Genomic DNA, 23,505 nt, shown 5'->3' on the forward strand with positions numbered 1-23,505 from the left:
ATTTAGACAAATGGTAATGACATGTATCCACCATCATAGTATCATACAGGTAGTTGTACTGCCGGGCACCTTGTTCACATAAAAGACTGAAGGTCAGAAGCATCAAGAGGTTCTCAGTGGACTTGGTAGTTACCCGAAGCTCAGAGCCCCCAGCAACTCCACCCCTGGGAGACCTGTTTCTTGTTGGAACTATGACAAAACATCTTTTTGTCATACTTTCTCCATCTTCAAAAGGAAGGTAGTTACAGGAAAATTTTCTCCAGGCTGTGGATTTAGTTCCACCTTAAGTCCTAGTGTGTCTCTGCCAGGATCCCTGCTGGGTATTGTATTCTGTGAGTCATTGATCTAAAGGGGACAATAAAGGGACTGTTGCCACAGAACAATTAACCCATCTTTGGCAGGCCAGGCTTACAGTTGGCCTATCATGAATGGGATCACTTGGAACCAACAGTTTTGGGGGTTTGTTGTTTGTTTTGTAATAATTGCTACATGACTCTTAAGAAAGTCTCTTCAGAAGCAACACCCACTCTCAAAGGTTTTTATATTTAAAATATATTTAATAACCCCAATGATTTGGTTTTGTTTTTAAGGAATTAATGTATTTATTGGCCTAGAACAGTGATTCCCAATGGGGTGATTTTTTGCTCCCAGAGAACGTCTAGCAATGTCTGGAAACATTTTGGTTTTCACAACTGGAGCTGTGGGGGGCTGGGGGTGCAGTGGACGGTGCTACTGTCCTTCAGCATGCAGATGCCAGAGACGCTGCTAAACGTCCTACAATGTGCGGAACAACCCCCCACAAACAAAGAATTATCTGGCCAGAAAACATCAGTAGTGCCACTGCTGAGAAACCTGAAAACAGCGCAAGCCTGTTTTCCACATTGTTGAGAACTTCAAAAACTGTATTACTTAACTTTATCCTTCCCTTATCCCAAAGTCCCATGCCCAGTGGCTTAATAACTTAAATACTCAACTCATCAGAGCCTTTTTTATATTCCCCGGCTTTGAGCCAGGTGACAGGAAGACAGTGATGACATTGGAAATGGTACCTGCCCCCATGGAGTTTACAGTCCGCGGCTTAACTCACAGAGATGCCGCACCCTCAGATCAGGGTCGGAGAACCCAAAGACAGTGTCAAGATACAAGACCCTTGTGCTCGTGGGGACCAGCGTTAGTTACTCTATTCCCTGAACTGGAATACATATTTTGCTTTTTTAGAGCAGCCTACACTTTAGGATATAGTGATTTCATATAAGAATCACAAAACTAAGTGTACAGCTAATAATGTGGCATAAATATGAGTTGACGATAGCCCTGATTTTTACACCTAATACCTTACCAGTGTATTACACATGTAATATTCCTTAACAACAGACTAACAAATCTTTTAAGACCATGTGCCCATTCCTAACAAAAGGAGATACCAAGATAAATTAAGAAATATATTCCAGAGATCATTAAGCTTCAGCAAAGTAAAGGAACACGTGGGAATGTTTCCTTCCATGGTTTCTAGAAAGCCCAAAGTAAATTGCCCATAGGATCCTGGCCAGGCCACAAGGGGTTTCTCCCCACATCAGGAATCTCCAGTCTGAGCCTGTAAGATACCCCAGTAGGAACTAATGTGTGCCTCTCCCCCTTTTTTTTATGCAGATGTGCTGTGGATCGACATCCCACTGACATAAACATCAATTTAACAATACTTTGTTCAGATTCCAATGGAAAAAACAGATCATCAGCCAGAATCCTACAGATAATAAAGGGGAAAGATTATGGTATGTAGCATATAATTTGCTGATTTTGCTTAAGTTTGGGGGTTTTGCTAGTATATTTAATAATTGAAGAGAAAAGGATTTCTGAAAAATGAGCATTTGGGAAAGCATAAACAGAGATGAGGAGAGAAATTGCTCACTTTTCAAAAGTCCAGTGATTCTTACAAGCCCGAAGGGTTCCATCTTGATTAATAGCCAGGGGTAGAAGGGTTCTTGGTGGGTCCAAAACATGTAATGGACCTTCCCAAGTTAACTGTAGCTTACACTTTGCTTGTCAGAGAATCAAGATGAATATGTTCTATTTATTTAATATAATAAGGAAGAACGTGTCCTAGCATCTTATATAGAGAGGAAAAAAATGAATCTTAAAGCTGAGAAATTTCTCAATACCCAACCTGCTAATCTCAGCAATTAGGAAAATTATGTGTGTTTTAAATAAGAATATAATTTTTTAAGTGTTCATTTTGAAGAAAACAAAGGAATCAACTTGTAAAAACAAGTCATGGAAATGGGCTGTTTAAACACTATTTTTAATAACATGATTACTAGAATACTTAGAGGGAACACTAAAATACAAAGGTAGATAATAATAAGGTTTAAAGCACTTCGTATTTTTTCAGTATTTTAGTATTTATTCCTTTTGAGGGAAGCAATGTATCAAATATTATCATGAGTCAGGAAACATAGTAGGTTAAGATTATTAAATTGATTGCTTCTTCTGTTTACTCACTCAATACAAATATTAATATTTAACATGAGGAACGAAGCATCTGTGTTAGTTCATGTAGTATTCAGTTAGTTTACTTTTTTTTCCAGGTGTGTGTGTGGGTGTGGTGTGCATCTTAGGAAAACCAAACCAAAGAATAATGTATGTGCTTTGGAAAAACATCTAATGAGTCGTTAGCTTGATAAAATTTTGTAGATTAATCTAAATTCTACAATCACATTAACCGAGTTCAGCTAAAACTGCTTACAGTATTAACAGCCCTACATTTATGTACTTAAGGACATCTCTACAGCACTTGACACATGCTAGACCCCATGGGAAGCACCTTGTAAACTTTACTTCTTTAATTCACTGAATACATCTGTGGGACAGGGACCATCATTGGCCATACCGTACAGATAAGAAAACCCAGGCATAGAGTAGCAGGGCCCTAGCAACTCGACACCTGCATTTGTGACCTCAATCATTCAATTATGCTGCCAGCATGCTGGTTATTGAGAACTTCTCTTATCTTTTCCACACTTTACAATGTCATATTAGCCACAACCACATGGAAGTCAATGAGGGCTTTAAAATTATTGTCTTTTTCACGGAAACTTTTGCACAAAATACTGCCTGTTGATAGAGACTTATTTGACATTAAGTATATAAAAGGCAATTTTTAGATTAATTTGCAGCTGGCTAAAGAGCTTTTCCCCTGCAGTGAACATACATGTATTCAAGTATGTAATCCATGCCCAGAAAGAGATACGTAACCATACACATGTAATTTAAAAAGAATGATTGTAATAGATCATACAACTCTATAAACAAAACTACTAGAATATTTAAAATGAAGGCATTATTCGACTTAGTTATACTGCTTTTAAATCTATGATAAACGTGGCTTTAAAGACCTTTAATGTACTATGCTTTTGTTTTCGTTAGTGTGAGCTTTTAAACATTTTATATATTTTGACAGAGGTTTATCCCTATTTACTAAATATATGCAGAAGCACTGCTGCAAGAAAATTAATACTTACAAAAAATAGTGTTTTCTTAAAGTATTTTGGTTCTAAAGTAAATAATCATGATTTCCAAAATACCCAAATTCTAATTTTATTGAAAACTTACTATGTCTTGGCAATTATCACAGTGAGCACTTGGAGAACACTTATTCCATTGAATTATCCATGTAGGCCCCTTAAGTTTCGATACTATTTAAGCAAAGACAAATTATTTTCACTAAATATCTATAGCAAGCACCTCATCTCATGCATCACAGAGCACATTTCAGAGCTAAATCACGATAATAATTGTTGCTTGGTCTGTTATTACTTTTACTTTATCAAAATACGTTTCATTTGCTTTAATGCTATATTTCTTTCCAGAAAGTGAGCCATCACTTTTAGAATTCAAACCATTCAGTAATGGTCCTTTGGTTGGTGGATTTGTTTACCGAGGCTGCCAGTCTGAAAGACTATATGGAAGCTATGTGTTCGGAGATCGCAATGGGTAGGTTTTGTGATACCACAATTTAAAAGTGTCAAATCCTAACCATTAGACCCCCAGGGATACCGCAGCTTGCTATAACAAATGACGTACCCATTGATGAAATGGCAAACTGCTACAACACATTCACATGATCGTCTCCCTTTGGGCAGCAGATCTGGAACATGCGTAAATATCATTACTTAATTGTAGTTTAATTGAATAACTAATATAGTGGCTTAACTGAATAACTTTTAAAAATATTCTTTTTGTGGCATGAAAAACTGATACACGTAACAACATGAATGAATCTCAAAAACCTCATGCTGAATCTCTATAAATCTCATGTAAAATCTCTAGCAAAAGTGACAGATAAAGCAGCAGAAAACAGATTACAGGGCTGAGAGTGGGAGCAGGGACAAACTGCAAAAAGTCATGAAGGAATTTTTTGAGATGTTATAAGTCAGTAAAACCACCTTCTTAAGTTGACCTGACACGCGCCACACATACAGATCCGTACAGGAGGCCTGGTTCCCTATGTCGAGCACCTCCGTATTTGACCAGTTTGTTACAGTCCCTTGAGTGGTCAACTACTGCATTCTAAATTTTGATTATGGTGATGGTTGCATGACTATATAACTTTGCTAAAACTCATATAACTGTACATTTTAAATGGGTTAATGTCAAGGTATGTAAATAGCACTTCAATAAAACTATAAAACATTCATAGTATTTAGGCTCTTCCTTCCCTTCATCCTCAACATAAATTTACCATAAAAATGAATAATTTGCGAACTTACTTTACATGAGTTATATTAACTTTTAAAAAATTATCTTGGAAGGCTAAAGATTTTTTCTTTTCTTTTCTTTTCTTTTTTGGCCAGATTTTCAGCACTTTGAGCAACAGAACATAATTTGTCTCTATAGGTAGGGATGCTGCAAAATTAAGCATTAGTCTAAATTTTCAAGGCCACATTGTGGATAATTATGAGAAAATCTGATACAATCCAAATTAAGAATCTTATTTCCCAAGTCCCTGGCCTTCAGGCATATGGCAGAGCTGAGTACTTGGTCGCTCCAAGGAACTATACAAGTTTATTGATTCCATGCTCTTCCCTGTCCCTCTCTCTGATTAATAGCACAGCATGGAATCTACTCCTGGCCAGGAGGTATCATTTCCCAGAGGAAGGGGAGGGCTTTTCTCCCACTCAGGTACTTTTAGTACCCCCTCCAAGCCAAATAGCATCTTTAAATATTTTCTCCACAATTGGGGAGAATTTCGCAGCACTCACACACATTACGGGCTGTATTATTTTTCCCTTTCAAAGCAAGGTCTGTGGCACCACAATTATTTGTTATGAATTGTATTGTAAACATTTTACTGTTGTCTTCAAGCAAAAGCATGTTTTCATTGTAGGTATATGGGATTTTTTTGTTGTAGGAATTTTTTAACTCTCCAGCAAAGTCCCGGGACCAAGCAATGGCAAGAAAAACCACTGTGTCTCAGCACTAGCGGCTCCTGTAGAGGCTACTTTTCTGGCCACATTTTGGGATTTGGAGAAGATGAATTAGGTATAGTATAAACTATTTCTGTCAAGCTCCATTCTCACTTCCGTACTCAAGAGCCTTTGTTCTGCGCTGAGGCAAACATTCTGAGCACTTCTATATTTGACCAGTTTGTAAGTACAACGATCTTAATCCTCCATTTGTTGTAACCTAGAGCAAAGATGACCTACTGGTGAGATTAAAGATGGTCCAGTTACGTGTTCTTTTCCAGTAATCTTTCCCGGGGATTTCTCACATCTTGTTTCCAAATTCTAATGTCAGATTCATAAAGAAGAAAAATAGAAAGCAGGAACAAGAGAGAATTTTTCAGTTCCAAAGAGAGAATTTTTTTTACTGATTTTTTTATTATACATCTGAATAATTTGTTATTATTCTTTTTTTTTTTTTTGAGACAGAGTCTTACTATGTCACCCTCCGTAGAGTGCTATGACATCACAGCTCACAGCAATCTCCAACTCTTGGGCTTAAGCGATTCTCTTATCTCAGTCTCCCTAGTAGCTGGGACTACAGAAGCCCACCACAACACCCGGCTATTTTTTTTTTGTTGTTGTAATTGTTATTATTATTTGGCAGGCCCGGGCTGGGTTCAAACCCACCAGCTCCAGTGTATGTGGCTGGCACCCTAGCCACTAAGCTACAGGCGCCAAGCCTAATTTGTTTATATTTTTTATCTAAAATCCTTTTCACTTGTCCATGTCTCTTGGAATAGATGAGAAATTTCTTGGAATTTGAAACTTGCCTTATCTTCTATTTTCTACTTTTCTAATTTTTTTGCCCATGGGGGCATGAAATTTGCCTGAGATAATCTAAGTTGTAGATCTTATTTTCAGAATAGAAATTACTGTCTCATTGAGAACCTATGGGATAACATATATTTCTTGGTATGTTTATCAAAATTTAAGCAGCTTAACAAGCAAAAGAAGTTGAAATTGGAATGAGATTAATCAGCAAGTAAAAATTTTACTCTCTACTTATTTTAAATTATAGGGGTTGATGTAGCTGTCATAATGACTCCATTTAAAGAATAATATTCAAACAAATCATAGCTACTATTCTCCTTAAGCATCAGAGAAGGATTTCTAGGCATAAATAAAGAAGAGTATGTGTTTCCCTTGTAATTCAGAATATTTTTTCTAAAAGTCCAGATTTGGTTTGCATGTATCACTTGGAGAATTCACCACAAATAGTTCCATGCTGTTCACTTGAATTAGTAAGGGACTCAGAGAAGACTTCTGAAACATATAGGACATTTCAGAGCCACAAGAATGTAACAGTTTAAACAGCAGAAGTCCAGTCTGTCTTTTTCTTGTTACAGCATTGAAAGCATTTCATAATTAATTTTTTCCTTGGTATTCTTCCACCCTACTCAAAGGAACCAGAAAGATACTTTTTCTCACTTATACCCTCTACAATATAATTTTAATTTCATTGGCAAACTCTGATTTTAAAAATAACTGAATTATTGGTGACAGAATTAGGGATAATGTTGTGATTAAATTATTTTGATTTTCCAGACCTTATTACAAATGATTTCCTATCATTCATCATATTATTAGTACCACTGCTTAAAATATCATAAATGTCTGTATACATATACTTAATACTATGTTGAGAGCACAACCAAAAAAATCAAGCCTATGGGGGTGGCGCCTGTGGCTCAAAGGAGTGGGGTGCCGGCCCCATGGACCAGAGGTGGTGGGTTCAAGCCTAGCCCTGGCCAAAAACTGCAAAAACAAAAAATAAAGCATATGTAATCTTGACTCTGTATATCCCTTATAACTAAAGTAAATATGCTGTTATTGAATTACATTTTAACGTGAAACTCCTTAGTTTTAGTCAAAGAGAAAAAAGGAGTTGAGTTTTTGCATCTTTTGAAATAAAAAGTGTTGAGGATCTTTTTTTATTGTATATTAGTTCTTTTTTAAATCAGGATGGAATTGTTGCAAGAATTACATGAAGTATATTATATAAAGTACTTGATGAAATAAAATATTGTTTCTCTTACATTCCTTTGCTTTTTATCTCTATTTTTATTTTTTCCAGTGTGTCTGTATTTTTACTATAAGCCTCATAAAATTCCTTTTAAAAAGTAGAAAAGCAGTAGGGTGTCCTAAATGCACAATAATAGAATGGAATGGGGACCATTTCCTGAGAGGAAATCAAATACAAATTTCAAAACCCTATAGACATATAATTATAAATACTAATTTCCTAGCCATGTGACCCATCCTATGCATTGAGTTTATGGAAGAAGTAGTAATAAATAAGGGTGGTGTAAGATTACCCCACCTGCCGCATTTCATCATTATGAACGCGGCCTAGCACCGAGAGTTAGAGAATTAGAGTGGAGACAGAGCAGCAGGCATGCTCTTGACCTCCCACTGTGTCTCTCTCAATTTCTTCCATGTTTACTTTAATATAGGTTAGAATCTTTTGAAGAACTAAAGATTACAAAACAATACCCCAAATCCTTTGATAATTAACAGTAACAAGTTGGTAACCAAAGTCTTTTATTGTTGCACAGAAATAAATTAAGATAAAACTTGTCCATTCAACGCTCATTCTATATTTATTGAGCACCTGCTCTCTGCAAAGCTGTGTTCTAAGGGTTAGGGACATGGCAACAGACAAACAGACAAAAAGTCTGAACTAATGTCAAGAAATTTACATTGTAAAGGGGGGACAATAAAAAATAAATGTTTCACTTAGAAAATAATTTCTTTGACAAAAAAATCTAATAGTGAAGAGGGATTGTTAGGAGTTGGGGAAGTTGCAGTTTTAAATAGTGCAGTCAGGAAAGGTGATAGTTGAGCATAGACTTGAAAGAGGGGGAAGGGAATCTAGTGGAGACCGACAGGACCTGGGACAGAGCCTGAGACAGCAAGCAGCTGAGGTGGGAGCCTGAGACAAGAAGCTGCCTCACATATGCCGTGCCAGGGGCCAGCAGGACTGGGGAGAAGGAGTGAGGGGACAGAGGGTTGACCTCCTGGCAACTGTCAGGTCATGCTTTTGCTGTGAGAGAGATGAGAAGCTAGTGGAGGGTGTTGAAACAAAGGAGTGTGAACCAACTTACATGATCTGACTCCTCTGAAAAGAATCGCGGCTGGTACGCTGAGGGTACCCCTAGAAGAACAAGGGGAGAAACAGGGAGCTCAGTTTGAAGGCAGTTGCCAGAATCCAGGAGAGAGCGACTATCTGCCTGCCTGGAGCAGTACTGGGATGGGGGGAGGAAGTCCTGGAGGTAGGCACAGTCCCACCACTGTGGAGGTAGAGGGGTGGGAGTCTTTCATCACCTTTAGGAAGTGACTCTCCTGAGGATGGGTGGAGGTGGGACACATACAGTGTATCTGCTGGGCAAGAGAAAGTGAGGTCTTATAATGCTGTGAATTTACTTATTGTTATTTCTGTCTTCAACAGGTGAAGTTTACATTTTATCAAGCAGCAAAAGTATGACCCAGAGTCACAATGGAAAACTCTACAAAATTGTAGATCCCAAAAGGTGAGATTTCTTGTAATCCCTTTCAGTCAAGTAAAGTTCTTATTTGAATTATTTTAATTCATTCAAATCAGTGATAGAAAAGTTACATTTAGCAATCAGCCAAGATGAATGCTTCCACCCCTTCCTTAGGCTAAGCAAGGGCTGTCCTGAGAAGACCCTCTACTCCAGTCTATGAGGGCTAGACTGGGCTCCGCAGACCTCTAAAAGCTTGTTTGTGTCACTCTGGTCATCACAGAGCAGAATTATGTTTATGGAATCAGAGTCCCCAGTGGAGAGCCAGAGGAGACCCTGACATGTGAGGCAGAATAGGCTCTGGTGTTGGAAGCAATAAAACCCTCCTTATTGTTGAGGAAATGAGCAGCATGCTTGCAGACATGACAGCTGCTTAGTATGATTTTTGTAAGGTAATCAGGATAAGTTATTTGGGCAGTTCAGCATCTGAGCCTCATTTCAAAACTATCTGAAAGCTCACAGCTCTCGTGAAGAGTGTGCTGAACAAATGAACACTGAAGTAGAGTTTTGTTATTTGACTCAGTGAAGGGAAGATCTGTCTGTTCTAATCCCTTAAAGAAAATGTTTTCTTTACCCTGCTTCCTTCCATCCGCCCATCACAGCGTCTACACTCTCCAGTCATCTTGAATTGTCACTGGTCAGCTGTTAATTTCATGGCTAAAACCCAAACTATCAGAAGCTGCTACAATTCTACACTGTCAAATAGACATTAGTCCTAAGTTTAGAAACAAGTAACTGTAACAAAACCTAAGTATCTTCACAGACAGGACTATTATTGAACACTTGTACTAGTTACACTTTGGCCCCAACATGCAGCAAATTTTATATTCCTACTACATTAACGTATTTTCATGAGCCCATCTGTAAGTTTAAATTCCTGAATTTCAAGTCTCTTTCAAAAGCAGAAATTCTAACCATCTGAAACTTTACTAAAGGCATCAATTGAGTCCCATTTTAAAAAATATTATTTGTAACTGTATATTTTCCTGCAAAAGCCACTGACTAATGGAGATTCTTGTCCCTTTTCTGTGCCACAAAACATTAGGTGGGCATTGGCTTCTGCACAACAAAGGGAAGAATAATCAATTCTGAATGTCTCTGGACAGTGTCACATGGCATATATTGTAGCCCGACTGCCTTACTTTTCTATTAACTGGTATACTTTTTCTTTCACAATAAGAGAAATACCCACCTATACATCGCAGTGATTTTTTTCCCTCTTTGAGTGCAAAAGCAATGTCCTGTTTGAAAAAAGCAAAGAAATGAATGAAAAAAAAAAAAAAGAAATAACTGACACTTAGGTGATAGTTAAAATTGGCAACATTAAGAGTAAAAACCAAACTAATGTTAATTCATAAAACAGCAGCCTTTCTAATGATTAATGATGAGGTGTAAGGATTTCACTTAGATCGAATGCAATTAGTTTCAAAGTAAGTCATTGTTACTCCATTATGTTGTCAAAGCTGATACGCTTTTGCAAGCTTCCTTAGGAGTATGGTAATGAATTCTCTTCTCACAAAAGTCTTTCTCTTTTCATCTGGATTGTTTAGTCTGTGGGTGAGGTGAGGTGAATTTTACACCTTCAATCTATTATTAGTGTCTAATTACTGGGGTTGCCAGGAGGGACCTTGGCTTTGTGATCTTAGGGCTCCTCAAGTAGGGTGGTCTCAGAGTGACATACCTGAAAGCCTGTCTTCTCATTATGGTGCCTGTTCCTGGTGAGTCATGTCATGTGGGGGGCCTGGGTTAAGATGTGTATTTGCTTTTCAGAAGGTGGGGGAAGTAACAGAGTCCCAGAGACATTGTCCTTGTACACAGGCAGAGGCATAAATTTCAAATTTGAACTGACTATAAGAAAACAAATATTTTCGTAAACATTGTTGGGAGCCTCATGCTGTTTCGATTTGGATGTCAGCATTTATTATTACAGTATTTCTTCCCGGATGAGTTGAAGTTCTGTATAAGCAGATACTTAAGTATGTGAGCAGGATTATTTTGGAAACAAACAAGCCATTACTAGCATAGTAGTATTCGGGATACCTGCGCCACAGCAAAACTGTTTTTCTAAAACATTTGAGGCAGAATTTGAAGGACAAAACCTTATCACCTAGAAAAAACAATATGTAGGTTGTTTTTTATTACATCAAAAATCTAACACAAATTAAACTCTTAGTTTAATTGTATTCTGATAGAGAAGACCCCAGGCTTGTTAGAATGATGTTTTCGGAATAACTCAAATATCAATTGATTTATGGCCCTGGAAAAGAAAAACCCCAAATTATAAAAATACAAAATTTTTATATTCTATATTATGTGTCACAGAAGTTACATTCTTACCATAGGATTTATGCGTTTATGGTTTTTTATGTTTGCACTATACACACACACACACACACACATACACACACACACAATGAGGGAGTTTAGAAATCATATAAGTATCTCTTAAGTTACTTTGGCAAAAGCAGATGAAGTCCCAGCATCACCACCCCCATCTTTATGAACAATTTGATGTATGTAAAAGTTACATAATCTTTTATTTAAGTTTCAAATGACTTACAATGAGCAGCCTTCTCAGAATAGGATGGTAAGATAATCTATTATAAATTTCAAATACCATTGTTTATTATGAAAAAAAATCTAGAACTCAGGAGTTATTTAAGGGGGAAAAAACCTCCCTAGGGAAGCAGAAAAGGAATGAATTCTTCCTCCATTGTAGAATATTGAACACACTTCAGGAATATCTTTGTGAATGAAGAAGTCACATCTCACAGCAGAGTGGCATTAGGATCAACACCAGTCACCAGGCAGATTCAGCCAACTCACAGGGTCCCCAGAACTCTCTGTACTTGGTTCAGCATGCTCTGGCCTGGGGGCAGTGGGGCTTCTTCCGCTAGCAGTTCTGGAAGACAGATTGAGATGTATGTACTAGGCACAAGATCCAAGCAACAATTTCAGTTTCACTGTTTAGTGCCATCTGAAACTAGTCAAGGCTAAGAGTGGGTCTGCCCTGGTGGGACAGGGAGCCAGTTGGTCCCGCCTCTGAACCTTCCTTCATGGGAGCTCCGGTGTGGGCTACCTCACTCTACTGTGCCCTTTTGTCCATCAGAAAAATACAGATCGTCATTCTGCCCCTGACTCATTTCTACAGAGGGCTGTGTAAGTAATTAAATAATATATATTTAATATTATTAAATAGTGACTGCTAAAGTAGGACTTGACATTAAATTCTTCAATATTGTTGGTATTCATTCTATACAATTCAGGATTATTTTCAGTTGCTATTTCGACTTTTAAGGTTCTCTTAGTTCCAAAATTAGGATAAAGATGTCCATGGAGCTTCAAAGAACTCTGAATATCAGGCCAGGCAGGGTGGCTCATGATGAAATCCTAGCACTTTGGGATGCCAAGGTGAGTGGATTGCCTGAGCTCAGGAGTTTGGGGCCACCGTGAGAAAGAGCAAGACCCTATCTCTAAAAAATAGCCGGGCGTTGTGGCGGGCACCTGTAGTCCCAGTTACTTGGAAGGCTTAGGCAGGAGGATCGCTTGATCCCAAGAGTTTGAGGTTGCTGTGAACTATGATGCCACAGCACTCTACCAAGGGTGATATAATGATCCTCTGCCTCAAAAAACAACGAAAGAACTCTGAATACCTAGTTTTCAAATATCCTAGTCCTGCCTTGGATGCTTGCTCTCTTTACTAAATCTTACCAGAATTAAGCCAGTGCTCCTGGGGTGGGTGGAAATTAAAGAATTCTGACAGACGTATGTAACTTCTAAGCTTTATTTTCATAGAACACAAGTTTTTCACACTACTGACAAAACTTCCTTAATTTTGCTTCAAATGAACTTAAACCAAATGACCTTTGTTTTTTGATTTCCAAAATGCTTTCAGGGTTTATTGCTCTAGGAATTTGTAAAACAAAATTATTCTTAATCATGGTGATTTCATTACTGTGTACCCACTGTTTCTATATTTTAACATATTGCTTATCTGTTACCCAACCAAGTCACATGAATCATTCCCATAGGAGGTCTATAAATTAACAATGCAAATTCCAGGCTTGAGAGGTCATTTTACAGAAATGTTGTATCCCCAAATTCCTCTGTGACCAATATCAAAAATTGCCCTTCAGGTCTCCTCTCCCCGACGGCCCCACATACTGCTTTGTCTATTTTTTTCTTACTATCTTCACCCTACTCCTTATTACACTGGATGCCCAAGAATGCTTTCTTTAAAAAAAAAAAAAAAAAGTCACTTCATAAGAGGAAATCAGTTCTGTTTCTCCTTCACACAGGTCTCAGAGAGCCGTCAGGCAGCTCTACTATCCTAAAGAAAGTCATGCATAATAGAACTGCGTTCACCCCATAAGCCAGTCTAGTCCCAATTCATCAGTCAAAGTTTTATGCAAGTGGCCCCCCTGAGTTGATAAATTCCCACAGTGCCTGTTGACCCAGCTGCCAAGCCCTCTTGCAGCAGGTGGTGTTTTCATGGCCACCCTGACAGTAATACAAACTGTTTAGCAGCTCCATTGACCTTTCAGCTATTAACAGGGATACGGGCTCCATGAGGGACTAGTTTTCAAACATGACAGAATTTCTTAACACTAGAGGTCATGAACAAGTATATACCCTATAAAAATCCATTCAGCATGGTGGATTTGAAGTCTAAAAGATAAGGAAGCATTTTCTGCATTTTTGCTCTCACTATTATTTCACGTATCCAATAACCAAAAGTAGATATACACTTATCTGCTGGCTTACATTTTATTCTTAGTATACCGTATTTCATGTTGTGGTGCACAGTGCCTTTTCAACTAAGCTGCCATATAGCATCTGAAATTGTAAAGATATATTGCAAAAGAACTGGGCAAGATCAAAGTCAAAACTTTTAATGAGTGGATGAGCATGCATAAATAATACCTGATAATGGCTTAAGTATAACTAGAATTTTATTCGCACTTTAACACAGTTAGCATGCGTGAGTGTATGCGCAAGTACACTTAAACATACTCAGGGAATACATGCCATGTTACATAGAGCCATCACCTATTTCAGAATAAATATTATATAATGAGTTATGAAAAAAACTTTATGTGGCTATTTTTAAAATGTCTTATTTTTTAAAATAATTATATGCCTTGTGTCAAAATGCAGACAATTTATATTTATAAAATGCAAAACTGACTCTATTTCTCCCCTGTAAATCCTTCACTAGTTCCCCACAGCCATTAAGAAGAATCTAAACTCATTATTTTCCCCATCTTTATTAAGTATAATTGACAAGTAAGATTTGTATGTATTTACAGCATACAACATGATGTTTTGATAAATAAATGTATGTGTTGTGAAATTATTAAACCCAGCTAATTAACATATTCATCACCTCTCATGCTTTTTTTTTATGGTGAGAATATATACCAGTTTTCTTATATGTATATACTATTTTCTGGAGATGTAATATATAACCACAGCATTCAAAGGAATTTTCTGTTTTATACTAAGTATAGTCGACTTAGAATTTTGAATGTTGGTATATCAGCTCCTTAGTAAGTGTACATTGCACTAAAAACTTGATCGAATTGCCATTTTGAATTGGCATTCATTCAAAAGATATAAAATGGAAAATACGAATAATGAAGACTGTATTCCTAAAAATGAGACATTTATTAAGAGTAAAAAACTCTTAAAAGCATATTTTTAAAATAAATTCTTATGTCTACTACCACCATCACCACTGCCCTCCCTTCTGGGATAAGGCTAGAAGTCCAGTGTTAGTAGATCTCCTGAACACCTTAGACTTGAACTGTACGGCAGTGTAAGCATCAGCTATTGCAGTACCTGAGATAAAGGCAGATTTACTATAGCATTAGATATGTCTAAAACAGTCGTGCAATTTTTTTAAAGATGTTTTCTAGAGGAAGATATAGCTATAAGAAAATAAAATTGCATCTTAGCATCATTTTGTTGCTAATTCATTTTTGTGGAATTAAAAAAATTGTTACTTAAATGACTTATTTTTGTCGACATTGATGAATGATAAATGAACATCAAAATCTGGAAATATGTCAACGTAATCATCTTTAGGAATTTAAATTGACACTTTTGTGCTCGTCTATAGGACAGAAACTTGTTTCAAATTTTCTTCTTCTTGAAAGCATTTAGTGATATTTAAAATTTCTACCTTCATGTGATATGAGATTAAAACACTGGTAGATCTATTTTTTTATAAGTGGAAAGTAGGAGACAAGAATTTATGTTTTAGATAACTCTAAAATACTGCATTCTTTAAGTCTTTGGAATTATGTTGTTATCAAAGTGTTATTTATTTATTCTGTTTGCGAATATTAATTGTCACTATCCTGACTTAATTTCATTTCATTAAAGAAGTATAAATACATGGGAAAAAAATCACTCGTTGTATTACTTTACATAACAATATTTGATATCGAACATTTTTCTCAATTATGGTGTATGAATTAGATATTTAAGTTTAAAAGTTGATTTTAGACATAAACTCTGAACGAATATATTTCCTTTATTCTAGAAAACAATAGCATTGGCTTTTTGATTGGGCCTTGGTTTTTCAGTTCTTATTTTTGTATTCTATCAGAATAAGTACACGTATAATCCAAGATTCCTGACTTGATCAGCCTACAAGTACTTTTTGCATGCCTCCTGTGTTGAAGATGCTCTATTATGCACTATGGAGGAAGAAAATGAATGAGAACTTTGTCCTATCCCCTAAGGAGCTTGTTTTTGCTTAAATCAGAAGATTGCACATATTATCAAAAATGTTAAAAAATATATTATTTCAGATAAATAGCACTTAGGGAGGAAAAAAACTATGCCAGAACATCAGACATTACAAATTGACAGGTTAATGGTCCAGGAAGCGCTGAGGTGGGCAAAACTCACCCCCGTTTCGCTCCCCACCCAAGCCTGTTCAGCTACAGTATGCTTTCCTTTAATGCTAATGAGCTCTTATATAAAAGAGAATGATATCTGCATAACATGAAAGTTACATAGCTTTTCAAGCAACTGTAGCAACAATTATAAGGAAAGCAACAAGCCTGCTGCCTAACTGTTGCACAGGCAGAAAGCCTTCTCAGCTGAGTGCGCTAATGAAAAGTTAGTGCCTGCACCAGGTGCCTCCTTCAAGAAGCACCCCCAGGCTTGCATGGCTCTCTGCAGGCTGCGCTTCCTCTTTCCAGAGCTCTGTTCCCACCACCATTTTGTTTTTGTGTGTTTCTAATCTTTCCTGAGGCAGCTTCCAGCTGCTGCCCAGCTGCTCACTGGGGTGCCCACACTCTCTCCCAAGGTACCAACTTCTGTTTTCCTTAGCCCTTTAGTTACAAAGTTGCACAGATCTTGAAGGGTCTGCCTCAACCCAATTTGTTTCCATAAATTTTTGTCTTAGCTTAGGTTGCTATAACAAAATACCTAGGTGGCTTAAATAACTGACATTTATTTGTACAGTTTGGGGGAAATCCAAGATCAGGGTGCCAGCATGGTAGATTCGTGGTGCAGGCTCACTTCCTGGCCCAACATCCTGCCATGAGGGAATGGGAAGAAGCACAAGCTCCCTGGGGACCATTCTTATAAGGGCACTAACTCCATCATGGAAGCTGTAGCCTCCTGTCCTTATCTAAATCTGATTACCCGGAGGCCTTACCTCCTAATACACATGGGGGGTGTCTGGCCTCAACTTAAGAACTGGGAGAGACACAAACTTTCAGGCCGTATCAGCATCATTGTTTTAGCATATATTTTTGTGGAATATAAGATTTTTCAGGGACATATACTTTGAATTACAGTAGAAATGTCTATTTTTCTGTATTTGCTGCTAATAATTATAGTTCACAGTTATAGTTGAAAACATAATCATTTTAGTTGAAATTAAGACATTGCAAATATAATACAACAAATACCTAAGGCAAATTGATAAAACCGGACCTTGTCTTTTTATCTAAAAGCGGATGACATTGTCGTTTAGTTTCCTTAATAATCGTTTCTTGGTTTTCTCTATACACATTGAGTTAAGCAGAAAAAGTGTGTAGGGATAGCTGAGAAAGTGTATTAAATAAAGTGCATTAAAGTTGAGAACAGGAGAGCCACCCACCCTTTTAGATATTGGTGGACTGTGGATTGATGTTTGGTTAGTGAGGTTAGTAGCTGAAATGTGGGTACCTTTCCATCTTTTTCCTGAAGTTGAGTGGAAGGAATATGGGACTAGGAAAGAATTCCAGAACTCTCTGTAACTAGTGGTGTGAAGGCCATGTAATATCTTGATACACTGACATTCTGATCTTTTCAATTTAAGGATAACAAAGCCAGCCCTCTGTCATGAGGATAAAGTTAAATATGAAAGCTACTGAAAACTGTAGGTGGCTTCATTATTTGTTTTTATTATGGTTGCATCTTTAACCATAGAACAAAATTAAACAAGCATTTTTTAAATTTCTGATAATATTATTAGCACTCAGCCACCAAACCTATAGCTCGACTCACCAAGTTAGTGCTGCTTCTGTCCCCTTTGAGTTCAGCACCAACTCAGTCCCAAACTGCCTCGTTGTTAAAGCCAGTCAACACTGTTTCTAAGTGAGCATTTGAGGGATAGGTAAGGAATAAGACTTAAATCTCAGAAAACCTCAAAATGAAAACAACATCAGTCACAAAAAAAGAAGGCTAAGGCCCAGCCCCATTTATCCAGAACATTGCAGGACAAAGAAATCTCTATATACTATCTAGAAATAAGATAAAACCTTAGCTTTATCCCTCCTAAATTAGAATTTTAGAAACATATAATACAAATAAAAAATTCTTATAATTCATGATGTACACAAATTTAGAGTTATTCTTGAATTTAAGTTTTCTTTCTCTTTATTGCAATATTGGGGTTACTTGGAAATATATACAAATACAGAGAATGCCAAAAAATATATACATATTTTAAGATGGGGAAAACCCTGTATTACATTTGTAATACTCAAGTCACATTTCCTGTGACTGTCGCATTCATCTGTTGTTATCAGTATATATTGAGCATTATGATTTTAATACAGTTTTCTCCTTTCTTAAAATGTGTACACATTATTTGGCACCCTCTGTATATCTCTGCAGCCTACATATTATATAATGTATAATCCTTAAGAATGAAATGAAAGCAGTAACTCTTAAACCATTCAATTTCTTGGTGTACTTCAAACAGTACTTTAGGACTTCACAGGCACGCTGATGTAAATGTACATTTCCTAATTGAAAATACTGTTAGGAAATGTACATTTCACTTCCTGTGAAATCCTAACAAGCTGGATGTTGCCTGGTTATACAGGAAAAGATTCCATTAGCTCTAATATTCTTGGATTATGATTGTGTTACATGTATAAGATTCCTCACAACCAAATTGAATTTGCATAATGTATTATCATTTTTAAAGCTACTGCAAAAGGGCTGTGAATATTCATAAAACTTGCGATAAATCCATCAGAATCCAGATTTCTACTCCTTATGAGGAAACCTACGCTCAAGAGAGAAATACTGACCTGCAGGAATAGGTCATTGGGGTGGGGGGAAATATCAGTGTGTGTACTGACCTTGAAGAAAAGCACTTGAATAATAAAATAGATGATGCAGCCGCTGCTAGACTAGTGTGTATGGCTGTGCTTCAAGCTGCACAGATGGAAAAGAGTGGCATCTATATTTCATCATGAGAAAGTGTCCCCTTCCCTACCCTTTTTGAGGGTAGAAGTGTTGAGTGTTGTCTTTACAGATAATGAGGGGCGAAGGATGATCACTGTGTATCAAACTACCTATAGCATGAGGAAATGCATTAAACCATAGAATCTGCTTCGGCAACTTAGACTCCACCCCATTATAATCCCTCAGAGCACTCTGTGCTTGGAAGCTCCCGAACTCACTAATTAATGGCCACACTAATTGCTCCTAGCTGGGAAATGGTCCTACTTGAGAACCAGGCCTCTCAGACTTGAACTTGCATGTGAATCACCTGACAAACTTGGGGAAGTACAGGTTGGAATTGGTCTGGGCAAGGCCTGAGGTTCTGCATTTCTGATCAACACCCAGATCCCACAGGTGCTCCTATTCAGGGATTACACTACAGGAATGAGGATTTAGATTTACCAGTTATTCCTAATTCATGAGAATGGGGGATTTTTAAATAGTTTTCTAAATGTTACAGGTACAAGGGAATACCTTTCCATGTGTTCCAACATAACTTTTAAAGGAGTGAGACGATTCCGGTGTCACCATCCCACCGTAAGCAGATTGCTGTCCAAGATTGGTTACAGAATTATTCCACCTTCTAAAACCTCCAGTGGGTTAAGATTTTATATAACAGTATTGTTGATGATCTGTGTGCGATCTTGGATTACAATGAAACGGTTTTAAAATCTGGATGCCTAACAAAAATTTCAGAATGAGCCCCTTTACATTTGTAAAACACAAAATAGATTTCTGCAGTCCTTACTCGAAAGGGCAGTGCTGCTCAGACAGGATATATCCCTGGGGCCTCCCTATGAACTCACAGGGACTTTATTTTTTCATTTATTAAATTAAATATCATTAAATTAAAACCATCCATAATCTCACCACCCAGAGACATTCATTGTCAGCCTTCGCTATTCACAAAAAGTCATCAAGTATGTGTGTTATAAATTACTGACGCTTCTCAGCTTCTCTCTTTATTTTCAAAAAAGTATCCAACTCTTCACACTGCTACACAAAGCCAGCCAAAGTAGATTTCTAAGAAAATGTCTTACATTTCTGAAAACAATACTTTATATATTAAAGAATGTTGGGCAGCTTCCTACACTAGCCCCTTAGTGTTTCATTATTTATCACGTGTGAATGGATTAGGAAATATGTTTTTCTGATCTAAATTAAATTCAAGGGCTGTGGGGATAGCTATCAACAAATGGGCTTGCTATATTTTTTATTACAAGTCTAAACACCTTCTTGAGCACGTTTTCTGTTTTGAAAGCTACTTCTGACTTCATTCAGTAGAGCTAAGGGTCCAAAAGTTTAAAAAGTGATTGTTTAAAAGAAGAACAAGACTATTTAAATGAATCTTATTAGAATACACATTAAAATACCCAGTTTTTCAGTCTAATGAAATAAGTATAAAAATGAGTTTATCACAGATAGACACTCTAGATTTTTGTTTAGATCCCATCTAGATGGGTGTGTGTAGTATTTATGTATACGTAAGATACTCTATTATAACATTACAATAATAATAATGTTCAAAGGTACTATTTTATTCCCTTTCCTTTCTCTTTATTCCATGTAAAAGAACACTGTTCTTTTCCATAGAAGGGACAATGTCACTATAACAAAGTGTGACTGGAAGGGTATTGTTGGGGTCACCACGAATCCTTGTGACATTTTACCAAATACAGGTATATTACTAGAAAAATAATTTTTTTATCTTTTTTATTGTTAAATCATAGCTGTGTAGTTTACAGAAAAATAAATTTTAATGTGTTGACTGAATACCCATATGGAGAAGAAAACAATCCTATCTTTTTATCTCATACTTACCTTAACTTCTTAACCTTTTGTTTATTTACTATTATAAATAGTATAAAATGCATCTTTTAAAATAAATTTAACTATACCTTAGAAGAATTTTATGAGATGCGTTAGTTTAGGCAATAGAAACAGTGAGGGTTTTTAGTTTTATGTTTATGATACGAGAATACAGCAATTAGATTTTAGTGATATTCCTTCCCCTAATACTCTGTTTCTTCCTAATATCTTCATCCAATAGAATAGATAGGAATCAAACACCCTTTTAAAATTCCATATTCTTAGTAATTTCATTCATTCATTTAACAGATTTTTATTGAGGACCTCCCATGTGCAACACACTCTTCTAGGTCCTGGGGAGACAGAGTAGAAGAGAGAAAGTATTTTTCCTTATGGAGTTTATATTCCAGAGAACAGAGTATATTTGAGAAAGTTACTACTGTAGACATTCAATTTAATTTAATAAGCATTTATCAACTACACAGTATTTTCCCAACTCCTATGAATATAAGTAGTTGAAGAAGATAAAATACTTCATGGCTTACATGTCATGGCTTACATGTCATCTCTGTCACGTCCCTCAACCCTAAGCTAAGTGCTCCCTCATCTGCTTTCTGTGACATTCCATGTGCACCTGCACCATAGCAAAGGTTACCCTGCATCATCTCTGTGTTTGCATCTCTGTCATGCTCGCAGTGGTCTCTGTAAGGATCGGCACTCTATTGTTTATGTCTTTTCCCCCCATGAAGAGCACAGAGATTGCCCATGTAAGTGATTGGACCTGAGTACTGAGTATGCAGCTTCTGCCCTCAGAAAACTTTCCTTTCAATAGAGAATGGAGAAGGGGAGAGGGAGATAAAATAACCCATTCCTTGGGCGGTGCCTGTGGCTCAGTTGGTAGGGCGCCGGCCCCATATACCGAGGGTGGCAGGTTCAAACCCGGCCCCGGCCAAACTGCAACCAAAAAATAGCCGGGCGTTGTGGCGGGCGCCTGTAGTCCCAGCTACTCGGGAGGCTGAGGCAAGAGAATCACTTAAGTCCAGGAGTTGGAGGTTGCTGTGAGCTGTGTGAGGCCACGGCACTCTACCGAGGGCCATAAACTGAGACTCTGTCTCTACAAAAATAATAATAATAAAAAAAAAATAACCCATTCCTTTATCCTGCACATCTCTCATCAGGGCGAGACACAATTATAGAGGGACTTTCCCTAACAAATGCAATCAGTGTAACCTAATTCTTCATGCCCTCAATGAATCCCAAACAATAACTAAAAAAGAAAAAAAAAAACTCATTCCTTAAGAGAAGTGAGGTTCTATAAAAGACTAGTGATTTTTTTTAATATAATTTTCAGGTTAGAATGACAGTTTAAAAGAGAGGGATCATGGAGCCTAATGTTTAGAGAAATAAATAAGTATTTTTTTTAAAGGAGAGGGAGAATATTTAATGTGCTAAGTAAGCAATGTTAGCTATCAACTTGATAGAAGAAAAAAGATAATTTTGCCAGGTATTTAAATAAAAACTTGAGGGAACTATAGTGTTTATATGTGACAGCCACATAGCCCTATAAAAGCTACTGTAAACGAGCACAAACGTGAAATAATTACTACATTTGCAGATAAATTGGCATGTACCTTAGGCAAAAAACAATTTAGAATTCCCTCTATAATCTGAGTTTCTGTAAATTTGAATGTTTGGCGAAAATAGTCAAAGCTGCTGATTGGGGGATCAACGGAGAAACAAGGGTCGTATTTCCTTCCCTAAAGAACTGCCATATTGGATCCATTTCCCCACTCATTCCTCACCCTCATTCCTTTCCCAGTGAGCATGAGTCAGTGTTCCTATACTTTACCTCAAAAAGGCAACATCTTGTTAACTGAATTCACCTACATTCTTGATCTAAGGGATGTCTTCTCTTCAGAGCCATCTGATTAGGCATAAACCATCTCGTGGACCAGCATGCGAGCTGTGTGCCTGTAAATTCTGCATTGCTTATAACGTATAATACTTTTTGATACACTCTATTTCTGAGTCTCTTCTCTTAAATGACTCAGAGAGATGGTGAACAAGCGAGTAAAGAACAGAAATGCACAGAATTCTACAATATCAGTTAGAATGAAACCTGTTTACTGAATGCCACTTAGTAAATGCTAATGACCTAGGAATCAGAAGGACGTCATGGCCACTGGAAAACTGCTGTCTGGTGGTCAAAAATGCCACCATTGTCTCACAAACAAAATAAGAATTTTATTTTATTATTTTTATTTATTTATTTATTTTTTAATTGTTGAGGATTCATTGAGGGTACAATAAACCAGATTACACTGATTGCATTTGTTAACAAAGTCCCTCTTGCAATCATGTCTTGCCCCCCAAATAAGAATTTTAAATAAGAAAGACTCACAGCAGACAGATGAGGGCTGTTCAACAAGAAGATAAAGGCAATGAATGCCCTTACTTTTCTTAGTAGACTCCTTGAACTCTCTGCCTTATCCCACCTTATCCCAACTTGACTCCCAGAAAGACTCCATTGGGGAATACATGAAAAATGTTTGTTAATGTTTTCTGAACAAAAATATGCTCAGTCCATGGAATGCCCTAAGGGACTTTCATATAACCTGACCATTTCTAGACTTAAATAAGAGGTTGAATAGAGTTAAGAGAGTTTTCTGAATGTAGAACTTTAAATGTAGAGTCCAGACTTTCAATGGGAAGAGAAGCTGGAGAAGTAACTAGTTGTTTTTAAATGTCATTGCAGAAACAGCCTGAGATCAGGCCCCAAATTAATACCGCTGTTCATATTCCTTAGGGACATAACCATGGAGGTAACTTATCTCCAAAAAACAGAGTCTGTAGGACTTAATTATTTGCTTATCTCAGAAAGCTTTCTGTGATGGTTACCTCTTGTGGTGGTT

General features: G+C 37.1%; 1 protein-coding gene across 3 annotated transcripts in view; it reads left to right on the forward strand.

Annotated features, from left to right (window-relative positions):
* Positions 1–23,505, forward strand: part of HHIP (hedgehog interacting protein) — a 93,071-nt gene that overhangs the window by 61,435 nt on the left and 8,131 nt on the right. For all 3 annotated transcript variants that reach the window (XM_053582193.1, XM_053582195.1, XM_053582196.1), the window contains exons 8-11: positions 1,651–1,772; positions 3,867–3,990; positions 5,408–5,538; positions 8,950–9,031. In XM_053582193.1, the coding sequence (XP_053438168.1) occupies positions 1,651–1,772; positions 3,867–3,990; positions 5,408–5,538; positions 8,950–9,031 (459 nt within the window). The remainder of the gene's footprint in view (positions 1–1,650; positions 1,773–3,866; positions 3,991–5,407; positions 5,539–8,949; positions 9,032–23,505) is intronic.

The sequence above is a fragment of the Nycticebus coucang genome, chromosome 1 (assembly GCF_027406575.1).
Source record: "Nycticebus coucang isolate mNycCou1 chromosome 1, mNycCou1.pri, whole genome shotgun sequence".
NCBI classification, from domain to species: Eukaryota; Metazoa; Chordata; class Mammalia; order Primates; family Lorisidae; genus Nycticebus; species Nycticebus coucang.